At 38.4% G+C, this 20,338-nt stretch overlaps 1 protein-coding gene across 2 annotated transcripts in view; it reads left to right on the top strand.

Annotated features, from left to right (window-relative positions):
• The window catches only part of WDR26 (WD repeat domain 26), a 39,214-nt gene extending 18,876 nt beyond the window's left edge, over positions 1-20,338 (top strand). For both annotated transcript variants that reach the window (XM_069484509.1, XM_069484508.1), the window contains exons 7-14: positions 2,058-2,196; positions 8,584-8,724; positions 10,518-10,637; positions 12,329-12,474; positions 12,773-12,851; positions 13,126-13,255; positions 16,592-16,777; positions 19,424-20,338. In XM_069484509.1, coding sequence (XP_069340610.1) covers positions 2,058-2,196; positions 8,584-8,724; positions 10,518-10,637; positions 12,329-12,474; positions 12,773-12,851; positions 13,126-13,255; positions 16,592-16,777; positions 19,424-19,449 — 967 coding nt within the window. In that variant the 3' untranslated portion in view covers positions 19,450-20,338. The remainder of the gene's footprint in view (positions 1-2,057; positions 2,197-8,583; positions 8,725-10,517; positions 10,638-12,328; positions 12,475-12,772; positions 12,852-13,125; positions 13,256-16,591; positions 16,778-19,423) is intronic.

Here is a 20,338-nt window from a genome sequence, read left to right as displayed (position 1 = left end):
TGGAGTCAGTGATGGGTTCAAATCCTAGTTCACTTACTCCTCAATTTTATGACGTCTTGTAAGTTATTTGCGCTCTCTGAGCCTCATGCAAACGGGGGAACTAGCAATATTATATGGAAAGCATGTAGTACAGTGCTTGGCACATAGTAAGTGCTCAACCAATGGCAGCCAGTAGTGATTATGTTTCAATTCAGATGTAGAATAATAGTTTCAGGTGTATAAATTAAATTGCTTTAGTTTTAATTAAAGTTTAAAACAGCCTCCAGATAGCCAGCTGCCAAGGTAGATTGCCGTATGTACCAGATAAAGAATGTTAATTTCTTTTTAGATATATATCACTTATCAGGCTGGTGAACTGACAAAATATGTTTTAGAATTATTGATTGCTTAGGGGAAAAAGAGGGGAGACCATTTTTCAAGATAAACTTAAAAGTGTCTTCATTAATGTTTACTTAACTTTTTTTTAATAATACAGAGACTTTATAATATGGAGCTGTACTGTCCAAACAGTAGTAGCCACTAATTGCATGTGACCGTTTAAATTTAAATGTACAGCAATTGGGAGTAAATCAGTCGGGTTCCTCCAGACCACTGGCCACGTTTCACTGTTAGGGAGCCACGTGGGGAGGGCTGCCATTCTGGGTGACACGGGCACCTATACTATTTCTGCTATTCCAGTAAATTCTGTCAGCGCTGATGTGTAGCTCTGAGAAGGATAGAATGATTTCTGCCAGTGAGTGCTTAATGGGAATAGTTTCTGTCTGGCGTCTTTTAAGAGGCAGGTTCTCACTCTGGCGCCCAGGCTGAGCGTGCCGGCAGGATCGTGGCTCACTCACTGCAGCCTCACGCTCCTGGGCCCCAGCCCTGCTCCTGTGTAGCTAGGACTGCAGGCACACCGTCAGACTTCGCTGATGTTTTTATTTTTTGTAGTGGTGGGGTTCTCATGATGTTGCCCAGGCTTGGAATAATTGTTTTTACAGTAATTGTTTCCTCTTTAACTTGGTAAAGTTAATCATAAATCATAGAATTTTTTTTGCCTTTGATATATATTCATTGCTATTTATCAAGTACTCGCTAAGTGTCAGATCCAGTCTAAATGCTTTGCATTCATCATCTCATCCTCTTACTTCATCCTTGTATAAGGAATTCTCAAGGCAGGTACCATTATCTTTATAGTTGGAAAAATCGAGATTTGGCGAGATTAAATAAATGTCCCAGAACCATAGCTATAGCGGGTGGCTGAGCCAGGATTTGAATCTAAGTCTGTCAGACTCTACTGTCCCCACTCTTACGGCTTTGCTCTGAGCTACCGCCGCCCCTGCCGTGGACTGCACTTCTCCCGCGCTTTCCCAAAGGTGATGGTGATCATATTTTAGCATCCATTCTATTCTAGGAATTCTAAATATATTTCTAATACTTAAGAATTCTAAGAAACCTGTTAGGTGGATGTTACTCTCATTCTTTAGATGTGGGAACTGAGGCTCAGAGGAATTTATTGACTTGCCAAAGACATCAACGTTTGTGACTGAGACGGACCCAAACCCTCTATCTAGAACTACGGCGCCTGTTCTCTTCTTGTTATACCAGGTTGCTTTTTCAGTAAAGAAAAATTTAACTGGATTTTATATAAGTGAAAATGTTACATTATTCCTTCTAGAACAATCAGCTGATACTGTCCAATTTAAATGGATAAACACAAGGCCCTGATTATATTAATTTTTTTTCTTTTATTTTTCTACTGACTACGTTCCTTGCTTTATATTAATTATTTATATGAATTGACTTAGACCAATAATCTTCCAAAGGGGAAAAAACATAAATTATAAATTGAAGCAGATTTTAGATTACTGACTTCCCGTAAGGTTGCCTCGACTAGAAAGTTCCTAATGTTATATTTTATTTCTTAACATACCTATATAAACTTGATTTTGCATTAATATCTTATGTTTAAAGTTTGTGATGTGATCTTCAAAGAAGTTTTATCAGTTATTTCACCTTTTTCATTATTATTACTCTAACCTGTTTTAAAAGAATACTTTTGGACTTCTTTGTTTTAGGAGGCAGTTCCCATGTTATACTCAGCAGATACTCACGGAGCACTGTAATGAAGTGTGGTTCTGTAAATTCTCTAATGATGGCACTAAACTAGCAACAGGATCAAAAGATACAACAGTTATCATATGGCAAGTTGATCCGGTATGTACCCCAGTGCGAGTGTTTACATTGCAACAGGAGGTAATTTTGAATCTAATTCATTGATTACGTTGTAAAGTATATATATAAGAATTTCTTTTCCAAGAGCATTTTTTGTTATCTTTGTTATTTCTTACCTCTTCCTATGTTGTATAGATAATATATGTAAATTAATATTATCGAAATTGTTGAATATTTGTGATGTGATAGTGATTGTGCTAAATATGTGGGGGCATTATCTAATTTAATCTGCTAAATAACTCTGAGATGCTACCATCTCCTATATCCAGATGAGGAAACTGAGATAGGAGTTAAATGACTTGACTCTCACAGCTAGTAAATGGCAAAGTTTGACTCACATCCAGGAGTACTTTGACTCCAAACCCACCGCTGTGAACCTCTCTGCCAATTTCTGTCTTTGTTAAAACTTGATTTACACAGAAACGTAGTGTTCATTCTGTCCGGAGGTAGAAAAGACACATTACTGTTTTGCTTTCTGAAACCCTTCCTTACCTTGGATGACTCGTGGGTCCTGGGTGAGCCCTCCCCGCTCGGTGAAGCATATGACGAGTGTTACGTTTTGGATTTCAAATTCTAAGTTCCCTCTAAAGTCAGAATTGTCTTTGTTTGTAATCAGATGACCTCAGATTTTTTGTAGGTAATAAGTATTCTCATTTCTTTCAGCCAGTTGAACATTTATCAAGCAATCAAAGAAGTACATGACTCCAAATAGGTTAAGGAGCTATTTTGGCTTAGGAGTCATTCACCTAAAATCACGAAGTAAATAAACTTATTTTCAACTTTAGAATTAAAATATGATATTAGCCCAGGATAAAGTTTTGGGCTCCCATGTTGAAAAATAGAGAAAAGGAGCCATAGATGGAAATAATTTTTAAAAGAAGGGAATCAAATTTGAGAGCATATAGCAATTCTTGCATACCTGCAATATGCTATGAACGATGAAAGGCAAATAAGATACGTTCTTTGCTGTAAAGCCAGGTTTTCTTTACTTTTGTTTTTTTTTTTACCATGTACCCCTTTGGAAGTGTGATGAACCTGTGGACCCATTCCCAGAATGTTTTTTTAGTGGCGGTGGTTTTTATGAGTTTTTTTGAGACACAGTCTAACTCTGTCACCCAGGCTGGAGTGCAGTGGTGTCATCATAGCTCACAGCAACTTTAAACTCCTGGGCTCAAGTGATCCTTCTGCCTCAGCCTACTGTGTAGCTGGGACTGCAGGCATGTGCCACCACACCCAGCTAAGTTTTCTATATTGTGTAGAGACAGGGTCTTACTATATTGCCCAAGCTGATCTCTAACTCCTGGCCTCAAGCAATCCTCCGACCTCAGCCTCCCAAAGTGCTAGGATTACAGGTGTGAGCCACTGCACCTGGCTAGAATACTGTTTTTAAATGCGTGAACTGAAACACATAGTGAGCCCAAATATATTATATATTAATTACTAAAGAAACTCAATTATATTAAAATCTAGTTATCAACATAGTATAAAAACATGTATGTTGCTGCCTTATTAACACATTAAATAATTCTAGCTCCACATATAACTATCAGAATTTTCAAGTAGGGATGAATGTAAGTAGTATTTCAAGATATTTGCAACAACTGTAATATGATCGGAAAAGATTTGATATTCTGTTGTTCAGAATAAACTCATACTACGCTATTTACTACCTAATATACTACCTGTTACAGAATACTAATATACCTATACTACCTTGTTAATTGTCGGCTTTCAAGATTGAAGGAAATACCAAATTTCAGGCTGTAGTTAATGAAAATAGAGATGTACCTTTTTCCCATTTAAGTTCAAGGCCCCTTGATTCTCTCCCTGGACCCCTTCTTACAATCTCAGATTAAGAACTTCTGTGAAAGGAATGTACGGTTTAGACAGGGAAATAAAATGCAGTGAAATAAGCATCATGTAGTATATATAAGGTATCATGAAAGCACAAAGGACCTTCAAAGGCGGGAGCACCTCATTAGGGCTTTACTGTGCATCACACAGGTGGAAATAGGGAAAGGGCATTTAGGAAGAGAGGAAACATCTTTGCCTCCCTTCCCCTCTGGAAAAAAATAATACTAAGAGAATAGGATGAATAATGGCAAAGAGTGGGAAATAAGACTAGAAAAAGAGGCCAGGTGCAGTGGCTCACATCTATAAACCACCACTTTGGAGGCCAAGGCAGGAGGATCACCTGAGCCCAGGAGTTTGAGACCAGCCTGGGCAACATAGTGAGTCCCTGTCTCTACAAAAAAATTTTTCAATTAGTCGGGTATGGTGGTGTGTGCCTGTAGTCCCAGCCACTCTGGAGGCTGAATTGGGAGGATCACTTGAGCCCCCAGAAGGTGGAGGCTGCAATGAGCTGTGATCACACCACTGCACTCCAGCGTGAGCAACAAAGTGAGACCTAATCTCTAAAATTTGTTAAAAATTTAAAAAAGAGTACAGAAAGAGTTTGGGATCAAATCATGGCCTTTTGAATACTATTCTAAGGAATTTTGTATATATATAAATATATATATGTGTGTGTATTTTTTTGGGGGGTGGGGACCGAGTCTCGCTCTGTCGCCCAGGCTGGCGTGCAGTGGCACAATCAGCTCACTGCAACCTCAAGCTCCTGGGCTCAAACAATCTTCCTTCCTCAGCTTCCCGAGTAGCTGGGACTATAGGCATGCATCAAGACATCTGTCTAATTTTTCTATTTTTAATAGAGACGGGGTCTCACTCTTGCTCAGGCTGGTCTTGAACTCCTGAGCTCAAGCAGTCCTCCTGTCTTGGCCTCCCAGAGTGCTAGGATTACAGGTGTGAGCCACCATGCCTGGCCAGGAGTTATATTTTCATTCAGCAGTTATTTGCAAGGTAGCTGAAAGGAAGGCAATGATATCAAAACCATGATTTATTCAGTTTTTTTCTAGCAACAGTGTGAGTGCTACAGGAACTCATAGAAGAGATCCTACTGGAACTGGAAAGCTAGGGAATGTAAGAAAAGTAAGTCTCAGGTGAAGAAGAGAACTATTTAGGCAAAACTAGTTAGGAATGGTCCTTGGGTGAAAGAAAGCATGGTTTGGCATATGGGCGGTTTGGGGAGAGTTTTTGGTAGACTAAGAGTTAAGGTTAATGAAGTCAGTAGCAGCCAGATGAAGGAGGATCTCGTGTGTATTTTGCTAAAGCAGAATGAAATATGTGTTACATGCAGAGGGCTGTTGTGGCCACGTTAGCTTGGGAAATGAGGAGTTAATGCTTACATTATAATCCAAAACATATAAAGGTTTTAATTTATTTATTTTTTGAGACAGGGTCTCTCTGTCGCTCAAACTCCTGGGCTCAAAGGATCCCCCTACCTCAGCCTCCCTAGTAGCTGGGACTATAGGCTTGCACCACCACTCTTGGCTGATTTTGTTGTTGAGGCGAGGTCTTGCTGTGTTGCCCAGGCTGGTCTCGGACTCTTGGCCTCAAGCGGTCCTCCTGCCTCAGCCTCCTAGAGTGCTGGGATTACAGATGTGAGCTACCATACCCAGCCTGTAGAGGGTTTTAGAGACCATAATTTTTAGATACCTGTACTACAGTAAGTCCTCTTGGACTTTTTAACTCTTATTTTTGTTATGTCAAACACTATTTGCAAAAATACTAAGAAGATATGTTCTCCTTTTGAACATGTATTGTGTGTGTGTGTGTGTGTGTGTGTGTGTGTTTTAATGGATAGAAAAGAGGCCAGATGTGGCAGCTCATGCCTGTAATCCCAGAGCTTTTAGAGGTGGAAGCAGGAGGATCTCTTGAGGCCTGGAGTTTAAGACCAGTCTGGGTAACATAGAAAGACCCTGTCTCTACCAAAAAAATAAGAAAACTTGGGTGGACATGATGGTACAAACCTGTAGTCCCAGCTACTTGGGAGGCTGAGGCCAGGAGGGATGGCTTAAGCCCAGGAGTCTGAGGCTGCAGTGAGCTGTGATCATACCACTGCACTCCAACCAGGGAAACAGAGCAAAACCCTGTCTCAAAAAAAGAAACAAGAATACATAAGAGAGCCCTGAGTTGGTATGATTCCAATGCCTAGTTTCCCTTTAACAGTTTTTTGTATCTTTGCTCCCCAAAAATGAATTTCACCCACTGCCCCCAGAAATCCAAGCAAAGTCATGTGGACTCCATGATCATGATATTTCCACTTTGAATAAGTCAGCATAAAGGCACTGTACCTGGGAAGATCCTTGTTTGTTTTCAACTTTTACAGGATTTTTTTTTTTAATTAAAATGCATGAAAACAAGTAGTTTTTGAGTTAAATAATTCTAAAGGAGTTCCTCTTCAGTTTAAAAGCGAATTTTTGTGTTGATCTGGAGTACAAGATCTGTGAATGAAAGTTTGTTCCTGGAAGACCTTGAGCTAGTCAGAAAGATTTGGCTAGTAAATTATGTATGCTACTTTGACCTAATGATACTGCTGATCTAACGCAGTTACCTCATGCCTGTTGCCCCATTCCCAAAGAAAAATCAGTAGTAGTTGCATTGTTAACTATTTAAATTTTTCAGAACAATGGAGACTTGAACTAGATGATTTTATGAATGAATGATAAACTCAGAGCCCAGTGAGAAACAAAGCACAGTCCATTTCTCGGTGACATTTCTGGGGGGAAAATCTCCAACCGAATTTTATCAGATTAGTTCCAGACTTGCTTCTAACTGCTTGTAGGCCATCGCCGTTGGAATTTCCCCTGAGGCTCAAAGCCGGACTCAGTCCGTAGACTGAAGTCTAAAACTTACTGTCTCTGCCCACTTCGAGCCAAACTCTTACTTCCTCCGTAAACGTCCACTGATACCCTCTAAACCAGAAATCTGGAGGTTGTCTTTGAACATTTCTTACTACATTCTGTTGTGTCGTTTTTTATCTCTAACGTATCTTTTAATATGACCTCTTTTAGTCCCGAGCATTTCATTTTAGGGCCTCATTTCTTGGGAACCGTGACTGTTAACCGTGGCTGCTGCACGGGCTGGTTATTGCCGTACCTCTGTCTCTCCCGTCTGGTTCATCTTCCACAGGGTTGTCCTGGTCCTCTCCCTAGGGCAGTACCATATTATATATGTCATATATATGATATATACATATAAAATATATTCCCTAGCTAAAAATTTTCAAGTGGTTTTTCACCCACAGGATAAAATTCGAGCCCTTACCCTAAAACAAACACGTCAACTCTTCCAGCATAGTCCCTCGCCGTCCACATTCACACCTCACAGTTCAGCCTGCGGTGCCCACAGAGTGGGCTTTGCAGTTAGGCAGCCCAGACTCACATCCTCACCGTACCGTAAACAGGCCTGTTTCTGGCCTTTCTACATCTCTCTTTCCTTCCCTGTCATATGGGGGAGAGGATAATACCTACCTCTTAGATTTGTAAGAAATAAGATTATTTATATATAGTGCTGATATTGATTAGCACTAAATAAGTGGTAGCTTTGCTGGTAGGAATGTAAAATGGCGCAACCGTTTGGAAAACAATTTGGCAGTTTTTCAAAACGTGAAACAGAGTTAGCATATGACCCAGAAATCCTATTACATGTATAGACAAGAGAAATAAAAAGATGTTCACGTGAAAACTCATACATGTTCATAGTAGCATTATTCATGATAGCCAAGAAGTAGAAACAATCCAGATGTTCATCAGCTGATGAGTAGATGAACAAAATATAGTATATCTGTAAAGTGGAATGTTATTCAGCAATAAAAAGGAATGAAATACTGATGCAGTCTACAACCTGGATGAACCCTGAAAACATTATGCTAAGTGGAAGAAGCCGGTTACAAGAGACCATACCTTGTATAATTCCATTTATGTGAAATGTCCAGAATAGGCAAATCCGTAGAGAAAAAATAGCGTCTGCTGAGGCTGCAAGGAGAGAGGACAAGGGCTGCTGATGGGTGTGGAGCTTCTTTTGGGGGTGATGAAAATGTTTTAATATAAGATGGTGGTAATAGTTGCACAACTCTGTCAATATACTAAAACCGCTGAATTGTACACTTTAATAAAAGGATGAACTTTATGGTAAGTTATATCACAATAAAGTTCTTAAAAATAAATAAGAGCTCTTATACCCATGTGTTTTCAGTTCCCTCGAAAGCTTCCTAAGGGCGAATTCTGCGTCATCTTTATGTTTTCGTCTAGCACAAATGCCTTGTGCAGAGTAGATGCTTAACAGATGTTGCGGTGGGAACGAGTCTGTGTGCAGCAGGCTGTCAGAGCTTCAGCCGAGGAGAAAATCGTTTGAAAATCTCCTCAGATTATGTTATCCAAGTACCTCTTTGCAGCTATTTGAGTTCTCGTGCCAGAAAACAGGACTTGTGGTACGGGAGTTAACCGAGTTGTCTATTTTCCCTCCTAGGATACACACCTGCTAAAACTGCTTAAAACGTTAGAAGGACATGCTTATGGCGTTTCTTATATTGCGTGGAGTCCAGACGACAACTATCTTGTTGCTTGTGGCCCGGATGACTGCTCTGAGCTTTGGCTTTGGAACGTACAAGTGAGCGAGTTCCGTCCTTGGTTTCGCCGTTAAGTACAGCAAAGTCACAGTGCACATACGCATTACGATTTTATCCCTGGTTTTTAGAACAGAGCCATTCAACTTAAATTACTATAATGTATCTCTTGGAACAGATAGTTCTTCAGGTGGCACCCGAGTGTTCAGATTTATGCATTTAAATATTATGCTAAATAATAGTTTTTGAAAGAGTGATCGGTGTTGTGTTTGTGATTAGGTTCAGGGAGGTGACAAACCAGAATAGATGGCTTTCTCAGTAAAACAGAGCTTGAAGTAAACCTGATCTAAAAGATGAAAGGAAGTTTTTTTTCCATTAAAGCTTTTTTTTCCTCCAGTGGGACTACGTATGTAGTCTTGATCGTATAATAGAGATTTAATTTATAGTGCTAAATGTGCCTTGGAGGCAATTTTAAATTTCTGAATGGTTAAACTGTTGTTTTATGCAATACTTTATATAATTGTTCTGAAAAGGTGATCTTTTAATCCGTTTTCAGATTATTTGTGTTTTTGGGTAGGTTTCTAAGAAATAACCTCATCTACTCATTATTTTGAGTATAACAGAAGAAAAGACCATTCCTACCTTTAGCACTTAGTGTGTTAACATATTTGTGAATAGAAAATGCCAAGAATTTAGCTGTTGTATGTGTATTTGTTTGTGCTTTTCAACTTTTATGCTAACTGTTTATATCTATCAACCCAAAAGGGTAAATAGGTGAGAGTAGTTAAAAATTTGCAGGAATGATTTAGATCACTGAACTTTTTTTTTTTTTTTTTTTTTTCCGGTGTAAGGCAGACATTTGAGTTTCTGTTTTTGTGCCCTCTTTGCTTTTAGTACTTGGCCCCATTTCCTAATCATACCCTTGGTTTTCACTCTTTATTTTTACTTTTGATTACCCATTTCTCACAGGAAAATTATGCCCATGTACTTTTTATTATATCAAGGGCAGCTATTATCTCTCAGATCCTGTTTCTAATCCCTGAACAAAATGGAATCAACACTAGATTAAATGGTATGTGTGCACCTTCTAAGTTGAGTAACTTAGAAAATGTTCACAGGATGATATCTGAGGGTTGTAACCACTAAATATTCCGGCTTGGTTGGAAAGGCTGTAGAATGGCTGTGGGGAACAGTAGAAGGCTTCCCGTTTCTATTACTTTCAATTAAAATAAGGTTACGTGTCAGAAAAATAATTTTTCTTTTCCCATCTTCCCTAGTATATTGTAAACATTTGAATATGAAACTTAACATAATTTAGACTTCTCTTTGTCCTAGCGTAAGAACATAGTTTTTCTAGCCAGTAGTCAGTCATGTTTGTGAAGAATTGCTAATTGCATTAACTAGTTTTAGAATAAAATTTACAAAGAACTTTGGACTGAGAAGTAGAATTTCAGAAGGTATAGGTATGTAGCCTTGGGATTTTCATCATCTTGCTTGGGGAAAATTACATGTTTTAGTTTATGAATGTAATTGATTAAGATGAGAGATTTATTAAAGTTTATCTCATCATATGTACTCTTTGGGTCACCTATGCCAGACATGAAGTTCAACTGTAGGTTTTTCTTCAAGGCCTTAATTTCTTTTCTGAGTGCTATAGCCTTTTTCTTTTCTTTTCTTCTTTTTTTTTTTTTTTTTTTTGGTAGGACTGGTTAAAATACCAAATTCACTAGATATCCCAGTTACCTTTTTTTTTTTTTTCACATTCTTTTTTTTTCTTTACATATTCTCTTTAGAGGGTTATCTTGAAGGTCTTATGCACAGTTTTATTTCCTTGTAGACAGGAGAACTGAGGACAAAAATGAGCCAGTCTCATGAAGACAGTTTAACAAGTGTGGCTTGGAATCCAGATGGGAAGCGCTTTGTGACTGGGGGCCAGCGTGGGCAGTTCTATCAGTGTGTGAGTATTCGGTGCCCCTTCCCGATGGCTACTTGTTTAAAAGCAAATTTAGTTTTGTTTAAATAAAGAATTCACTTGACTCAGTATCTTTTACAAAATATACTACATAAAGACCTACTTTGCCATCCTCCTAGGCAAGCACCATCCTGTAGAATTTTCTGTTATTTTTTTTCTTCATTCTTTTAATGACTTCAAATGTTTGTGTAAGGTATAGACTTTGAGTTTAGTAAAACAAAAAATTTATTTTGCTAAACATTTTTGTTCTTATAAGCAAATTTCTAATTTATAGGAATGGAAATATTTAGCATTTGATTGCTTTTGAGATTTTCTGTCCTTTAAATTTTGGTAACCAAAAAAAATTGCTGAATTTCATGGATAGACTGTCTTAAATACTTGAGGGATATTGGTGACAAGTGCTACCAGAGAACTTTTCAATCTCTGGGTTATCTTCTGCTCGGTAGCTGCTCCGATTATCTTGGATTGTTGGAATGATAACAGTAACAGGTAAAAAAGTCTTAGGACAAAGTAAACACCGATACAAATGTGTCATTACTGTTTTGTCTAGATTCTGTCATATCACTGCCTTGAATAGTTCTAATAGGCACTTTCAGATTTTATTTTTTTAGAGACGGTCTCATTCTGTCGCCCCAGGCTAGAGTGCAGTGGTGTCATCATAGCTTGAACCCCTGGGCTCAAGTAATCCTCCTGCCTCAGCCTCCCAAGTAGCTGGGACTACAGGCATGCGCCACTGCGTCCAGCTAATTTTTTAGTTTTAGTAGAGATGGGGTCTTGCTGTTGGCCAGGCTGGTCTCGAACTCCTAGGCTCAAGCAATCTTCCCACCTCAGCTCCCCAAAGTGTTAGAATTTACAGATGCGAGCCACTGTGCCCAGCCCAGATTTATTTTTTAAACTAAAATTAAGCAAGATAGATAATAAATCATTTAATTTAGCTAAAACAAGCTACCAGTTTCTTTTATTAAGCTGGTTTGAAACACAAGGAATTTAGTGTCATATTATTGCAGCATTGATTATAAGCTGTTCTCAGTTCTCGGGGTGCGAGACAACAATGTGTGTTTCTTCAGACTTCCCTGTCCCATATGGTGGTTAAGCCCTCAGGGTACCGGACTTGGTGGTTCTCTAATCTGCGCAGTGGGAACAGTAATTCCTCTCAGAACTTTGAATATGCAGTAAGATAACGACTGTAAGAGCTTTGATCTATGGAGCACATTACAGATTTGGTAAAGTTTTGAAAAATATCATAACAGATTCCTAAGTTCTGTATAAAGCTGTAAGGTGTTTTCGTAATCTTTTTCAATATCATAACTTCTGAATATTATAGGACAAATTCCAGTATAGTGAATTTTAAAGGAGTTTTTTAATTTTTTTCTAATAAAAGTGAGACCTTACTTGGAAATTAGGATTGTTTCTTTATTTTGTTTATACATGGTGTGCTATTGAAGAAAAACAGATTTACACGTCTTCCCATCCACTCTTAGGTAATGTTGTAATGAAATTTGATCTATATTTAAATTCTTATGGTTAAAAACGCTTCTGGAACAATTAGGTAGAGACCACTCTCAGGAAAAAACAAACCTATTACTAAAAGATATTGTGAGGAGATTCTTTGGTTCTTTGTTTGCTTTCTGAGTGCTATTCAGTAGTGGAGTTAATAGCAGTTTTCTCCTGCTCAGGATTTAGACGGTAATCTCCTCGACTCCTGGGAAGGGGTCAGAGTGCAATGCCTCTGGTGCTTGAGTGACGGGAAGACTGTTCTGGCATCAGATACGCACCAGCGAATTCGGGGATATAACTTCGAGGACCTTACAGATAGGAACATGTAACTATTTTTTGTTTCTATTATACAGCAGTTATCTGATTTATATTAAAATATGTAATAGAACTTTTTCAGAACAGTTTTGATTATGTTTTTTGTTTGGGTTTTGATCTGATTGGTAATTTGTATTGTCGGTCAGGTAGTACTTAGTAATCGTTAACGCAGATTCTTTTTGGTTGAAGTATAGTGCATGATAATGATTGCAGGCAAAATTGCCATATTTAAGCTGGAACATCTTATATTTATAATTTGAATGTCTTCATAATATGTTGCTTTTGACAAATTTATTTTCTGGTTGCAGAGTACAAGAAGATCATCCTATTATGTCTTTTACTATTTCAAAAAATGGCCGATTAGCTTTGTTAAATGTAGCAACTCAGGTATGTTTATTAATATAATTTTCAGAAAAAATTTAGCTTAGTATAAGTTTTATTCTAATTATGATATTAGCATATACCATATTTCTACTTCTTAAATTTTATTGCATGTTTGATCCTTAAATATGTAGAATCAATCATAAATTTATCAGAACATTGGCATTTTGCATAAATAGAAAATAAAAGTGTTCTATCAAGCAAAGAGATTCACAGATTACTTTTTAAAATTATTTTGAGTGGAGGTAGAATAAATACCTGTATTTTCTTTTGCCTGCAGGGAGTTCATTTATGGGACTTGCAAGACAGAGTTTTAGTAAGAAAGTATCAAGGTGTTACACAAGGGTTTTATACAATTCATTCGTGTTTTGGAGGCCATAACGAAGACTTCATCGCCAGCGGCAGTGAAGGTAAATCGTGTCCTGTCGGTTTACACGTGTTATGGTTTTTTAATTCTCTCTCCATTTATGAAGGTAGTCATGTCTCCAAGAAAATTCAAGACATTAAATTAAAAATTTTTTGAGTTATTTATCCAATATACTGTTAATTTCCCTTTTTTGTAATGACTTACGCCCTCCTTATTGTTACACGTCTATAGTGCCTGTTCTGACCGTGTAGAGGCGTGTTGGGGCGTGTATCAAATCAAGATGGAGTGAAATCATTATATATTTTCACGTACTAGGTTGTTTTTTCATGGGACTAGTAGTTTTCAAGGGTTGGTAGCGTCTAAAAAGTTAAAATTAGTTATGTTTTACCTGAGCTTGGACAGAATTGACTATAATGACTATAGATCTTCAGTATTTCTTCATTGGCCGTAGAGAATAATTCAGTTTGATAATTCTTATGGTTTCAGAAAAACTGAAATTAAGAGAATCGTCCGTACTCTTACTCTCTTGAATAAATTTTTTCTCCAGTCTGAAAACATCAGTATTCCAGGCAGGCATGTGTCTTAAGTCTGTCTAATCTAAAATATGAATTGTTCTGGATTCATAAAAGGTGGTGACGTAGAAAAGACAATAGTAGACAAGAAAAAATAAAATAAGAATTGTTTAAAAGATGCAAGCACAAATAAGTGAGGCAGTATTATAACTTAGTGTACTTTTAAGGTGATAGGAACATAATTAATGGCAAATTACTGGAAGTTTTCATTTAGCACATTTTTCTTGAGTACCCACTATACAGTTCTAGGTACTATAGAAGCAAATTATTTAAGGCACTTTTAAAAATAGTTTTATAAGATAGACCAAGGAACTATATTACGTTGGTAAACACTTTTGGTTATGTTCCATTTATTGTAGCTGTCCCTATCTTGACCAAAAACTGATTTCAATAGATAAGAGGATCATAAAGTAACACGAGTTTTTCCTTTAAGAATAATGTATATTTAAGGATTGGGAAAAGGGAGTTATTTAGGGATTTAGATTTTAAACATCAAGCGTATGAATTTCTCTATTCTTTCTTTACCCAAAAAATCGGTGTCAGACAAGATTGGGAGGAGAAGAGGAGTGGTTCGTTAGTCACTTTTTTCCAAATTATTTTTTACCTGTGTAAGCATGTCATGGTCTTCCAAATTCTCCATTGGTTTCTAATTGACTTTTTCTATGGTCTGAATATGCTAACGCCTTCTATTTGCCTTTTAGTTCCTCCTGTCCCCATGGTCTGTTCAGTCTTGGTTCTGCTAGTTTTTTTTTTTTTTTTTCTCTTAATTGTGCTGCAGAATCCCCCATAGCTCTCTCTAAAAATATGTACCCTAGAGGTGCTTATAAGTATGTACAGCTACCATTATCTCTATTGATGACACACTTTTTTTTTAATCTCAAACTAACTTAGAACCAAGCCTGATGAATCATGTAATTAAACCACATTTTATTCTGTTTAGAGCTAAAAATGAGACAATTATGAAGTAAAGAGATGAGATTTCTCATGACTCACGTGCTTTACAATGGTTCTGAAAATGTTTTGAAACCAGTCAGATACAGTGAATATACTATCTCCCAAGATGACCACAGTAATCCATTTGCCACTTACTTGCAGGGACCCTCCAAATCCCCACATATTCATATATAAAATGCTGGTATAAAACAGAGCCATTAGAAAACCTTTTCCCCAAAACGTTGTGCCACACTCAAGCTTTTTCACTGTGCTGGCAACATATGGGAAAACTAGACGTGGTTTTTACGCTGGAAGAAGCAGCGGGTTTCCCAGGCTGACAGAGCAGGCAGCGCTCGGTCATGAAGCCCGTCACTCTGGCCTGGATTCCATCGAATCCTGTTTTTGCTGCTTCTGCAGCTGCAATCCTGCTTGCACTGTGTCTTCACAAAAGCGTTTTCCTTCGAACCTAGGAACGGTTCAGTTGTGTCGCACTTGAACGCTCTCTTTCTCCTTTAGACCTCTTCAGTTCAGGGGAGGGAAACACGGCTAATCTGCCCCTTCTCTTTTTCTTTCTAATTTCATTTTATGCAAGAAAAAAATTATTTTCAAATTTATTCAATACCAAATGCCTTCTAAGAAAGATAAATCCATTTCTTCAATTAGTGCCTCGTAGCTTTTGCTTCACACACAAAAAAGGTTCAGATACAGGCTCAGCTTTTTATCTTTACGTTGGAAGTTTTAAAACCAGGGCACATTCTCCATGAAGTTTCCTCAGTGTGTAGCACACACAGCCGTGGAGTTTCCACGCTGACCACACAGTGGACGGGTAATCCTCAGAGTAAACACCCGTCCAGTCCACCCTGAGATCTGCCTTCTGTTCAAGAACCACCACCTGTACTTAATCTATTCACAGTGACATGGTATTTACTCTGTTCAAAACACCTTTTCATACACAAATGTATTTAATCCTCTTATAACAACAAGATAAGGTAACTTTCCCATTTACAGATGAAGAGTTGCAAAGAATGAGTAACTTGCCCAGAGTTACACAGCTAGTGACGAAGTTGGAGGAAGGATGTGATTTTGGGTAGTCCGGTTCCAGAGTCTGTGCTCTTCACTAATACTCTGTACTATTTGGTTGTTTTGGTTTGTTTTTGAAGATTAGTTTATCACAAAGAAAGAAAGCTGTAGGGATCTTGCATTGCTTGGTTGGTTTGTAGAGACAGGGTCTCACTCTGTCACCAGGCTGCAGTGCAGTGGTGTGATCATAGCTCTCTGCAACCTTGAACTCCTGGGCTTAAGTGACCCTCCCATCTCAGCCTCCCAAGTACCCAGGACTACAGGCATTCGCCTCCATGCCTGGCTAATTTACTTTTTTTTATTTTTGCACAAATGAGGACTTACTATGTTGCCCGGGCTGGTCTCAACCTCTTGGCCTCAAGCAGTCCTCTTGTCTCAGCCTCCCAAAGAGCTGGGATTATAGGCGTGAGCCACTGTACCTGGCCGATACATTGCTTTTCTGTCACCTCACATTTCCATAGATTTTTATCATCACCCAAGCCTGGATTTGTTTATGTTTAAGGACCTCGATTTGTAATTATTTATTACTCATGTATTGACAGATATATTGTAGATAGTTTTTTTTTTTGGTGACTTGAGAGCTGATCATCTTTAACAAGAAAAAAGTGTATTTTATTAAAATGACTTTTCATAAGGTAATTTGTTAGACTTTTCATGTTATACTTGTTCTCCCTCTGAGTTCTAGTAAGCAAAAGTCATATGCTCTGTGTGCGGTGAATGATGAACTTAAGATCAGTTGGTTTTGTTAATGTAAAACGACTCCCTGACTTTTCTCTAAATTACTGTGTATTCAGATCACAAGGTTTACATCTGGCACAAGCGCAGTGAGCTGCCCATTGCGGAGCTGACAGGGCACACACGTACAGTGAACTGTGTGAGCTGGAACCCACAGATCCCATCCATGATGGCCAGCGCCTCAGACGATGGCACCGTTAGAATATGGGGACCAGCACCTTTTATAGACCACCAGAATATTGAAGGTAATGCTGTCGTGTGATGTTCCCGTGTTTTCTCCAAAAGAAACATTCTGCTTGTTATGAAATTGCAGCATTTGAAAGCAGTAATTTATTTAAAGGGTGCTTTACGATTTACTTTTTTTCTCTTTTAGAGATGGTACCCTCTCTCACTCTTAAAAAAGAGTTTAATCTAAGAGCCAATAGTGGTCATTGTTTTGCGAGGGACAGGGGCAAAAAAAAAAAGCTGAAATGTGACACCTCATTTATATCCATTTAGCTGTTTTTAAAGATTTTATTGAAAATCTTGCTTCATCGTGCTACCTAAATGTAACACTGCAGGAAGCATTTTATACAGGTGAGAACTAGACAGTATACAAAATTTGAAAAACTTCAGAAGATTTAATGATCTCGATTATGGATTTTACTCTTAAACGTCTGTTAACACTATGTAGCGTACTAACACGAGCTATGTTTGATAGGGAAAGAGAAGGAAACTGAAATTTACCACGGACCTGTGTAAAGCTGGTCCCTTTATATACACTGTCTTGCATGATAAATTGTTCATGTCCTATAAGGGAAGTATTCTTACCATTTTTAGGGGTAAGGAAACTGAAGCGTGGCAAGGCTAATTAACTCGTTCACTGCTGCCAGTCTTCCAATCTAGGTCTAAAAGGTTTTTTCCACTACTTTGAGATACTTCACCAAGAAAGCACAAAGTGTAAGGCTGATAGTTAAGGGCAAAAGCAATTAACGTGATATCAGTATTAAAAGAGGTAATGAGAAATTTTACGTAAATGACTTACCTCTTTTGTCAGATGGAGCAAGTCAAATGTTTAGTTTGCTTAGAAGGAAGTAATTTACCTAGAAACAGATAAACAGATTTTTTTTGTTCAGCATGTCCCGCCTTAACGTTTTATTAAGAAAAGATGACTAACTGCTCCCTGGGAAGTGAGTCTCAGTGGAGGAGGGTTGTCAGGGTAGCCTATATGGTTTGAAAAAGTACATTCTCTGTGCTTTGTTTTTGTCTCTGTGGTACAAACTGTAGGAGGCTTGACCATTTCTCAAGGCAGGTGAGGACATGCAGCCAGAGATGGGAGCACAAAGCATGGCGAGTGTGAGGGTCGAGACGTTTGAGGACTGCCATCCAGCGGCTCAGCCCCTGGCAGGGCCTTTTTGTTTGCAGATCACTACATGACATTCTAACGTTCCTCTGGGACATCAACTAGGACCAGAAATCGATACCCTCTTTTGTTGTCCTGTTTTGAGTTTTTCAAGGCCTGCTCTAAGATAAAGTCTTTATCGATGTACAACTGTGATTGTCTGTGTTTTTCTGATGTTATTAGTCATTTGGAAATTATTTCTTCAAATAAACGTTCATTTTGAAGAAGTAGGGAAATGCGAGGTGCATGGCGACAGACTCGCCCGCAGGAGGAGAGGCCGTGCCCCCCGCCGGGGAGCGGGAAGGAGCCGCCCTGCCCTGAGCAGCGTGGGTGCTCACTGGCCGGTGAGCCAGGTTTCCGCGCAGCTGTAAGATCTGGGTCCAGTTCAGCACCCTCGGTGCTTTGACAGCAGGGGGACAGCCCTAAAAAATTCATTTTCACCTGAAGTAGAAAAACAACTTCTATATAACCAAATATTTGGTGATGTGACTTTTTTGCACATACCTTTTGGGGTCTTTCCTCCTCCTCCTCCTCACACACATTTCTTTCTAATTAAAGCAATACCTGTTTGGAATAGAACATTTGAAAAATATAGATGAAGCTAAAGAAAACAACATTTAAAAATCGTAACACCATAAGATACTATAATAAATATTTCACTTGACAACTCCATTTCAAAAGAGAGAATTTGCTGACCTTTATAACAGTAAAGTTCTAGGCCGGTTTGGGTTTGGGGGGGGGTGGCGTTTGAGGGCTATATAAAATGGGGCAGGGTGCAGTACTGATACACCTGCTACCGTGTGGGTGAGTGACAGAAGCCAGATGCAAAAGGCCACGTGTTCTGATTCCGTTCATATAAATTGGTCTCGAATAGACAGATCCATAGAAAGTAAATGCAGTGGTTTCTTGGGGGTGAGGGGGGTGTGTGGTTACTAATTGGATGGTACAGATGTTCTAAAATGGATTGTTGGTGGTTGCACCTTCCTGTGAATACTTCAAAGAGGTGCACGGTGCAGTGTGTGAATTACATCTCCAGCTGCTCCACATCCCCCAGAATGGAGCAGGGTGAATTCCAGACTGAGCCACTGAAAGGAGAAGTATTAGCTACGTAGTTATGATGCATAGTTCTACCTTAGACTGCCAAGATCTTTCTTTTTTCTTTTCTGTTATGAGCTATCATAAAGATTTTTTTACTCTGTATAACTATTGCAGGGTTAATCTAAAAAGTATGATATTTCTAACACGATTGTTCACTTGGGTTTCTCCAGTGTTCAAAATAATCATGAGTTTAGACTGTAATATTTAGCCTAAAACATGATGCAGACACATTGTTTTAATGATTATGATGATGAAAGTATCAATAGTTTGCTGTGATGTGACTACTTTTTAATGTCACTGTGTTTTGTAATGTCATGATGCCGATTCTGAAACTTTCTAACTGGTAACTTTTTTCTCTCCCTCCCCTCTTCTCCCCCCCACCCCCAAAACATTTCATCTTGTCTTCATTCAGAGGAATGCAGTAGCATGGATAGTTGATGGCGAATTTGGAGCAGACGACTTCTGTTTAACTTAAAATTAGTCGTATTTTAATGGCTTGGGATTTGGTGCAAACAAACATGATTGATAGCTGGACAGACATGCTCGTCATGAAAAAAAGAACCATTTCTGAAGCCCGATTGGGGCCAAACATTTACACCTTGCTTCATAGTAACCGGTTGAGATGAAGCACGTCGTTAGAACGTTGTTGGACACCATGTTGAATTACCCCCATCGGTTGTGAAGAACTGTGCTACATTCAGGCTTACCCATTGAACTCAGTATATATATTTTTTTCCCTCCTGCCTTTTGTCTGGCGGGATACCATTCTTGTTGCTCTTCTGTGTAATGAAGTTTAAATGCTTGTTTGGAAAACTTTATTTAACAGTTTAGAAGGCTTGATAGAAAGAGTGCATTAGTCTGAAGAGTACACATTGGATAGGAAAGAATTTCCTTCTTTTGTTTCTCCAAATCTTTCCGCCTTATTTAGCTTGAGATCTTTGCAGCTTGGTTCATGGATTCTAGCCTTGCCCGTTGCGCAGTATATACTGATCCAGATGATAAACCAGTGAACTATGTCAAAAGCACTCTCAATATTACATTTGACAAAAAGTTTTGTACTTTTCACATAGCTTGTTGCCCCGTAAAAGGGTTAACAGCACAATTTTTTAAAAATAAATTAAGAAGTATTTATAGGATTAAAGTGACTTCATTTGTATACATTTGGAATCTAAACCAGCTTAAAAACAGTTTCCTGACTTAGATATGCAGTTTAACTGATGCTCTTCTGGAATACCACCTGAGACATGGTCAGAAACAGTGCTTGGAAGGACATTACACAGGAAATTCAGAGTAATACTTTGAAGGTTTTCCCCCTTTTGTTTTATTC

This window comes from Eulemur rufifrons, chromosome 11 (genome assembly GCF_041146395.1).
Source record: "Eulemur rufifrons isolate Redbay chromosome 11, OSU_ERuf_1, whole genome shotgun sequence".
NCBI lineage: Eukaryota > Metazoa > Chordata > Mammalia > Primates > Lemuridae > Eulemur > Eulemur rufifrons.
Note: the sequence above shows the minus strand (reverse complement) of the source record. Positions and strands in the feature narration are given on the sequence as shown.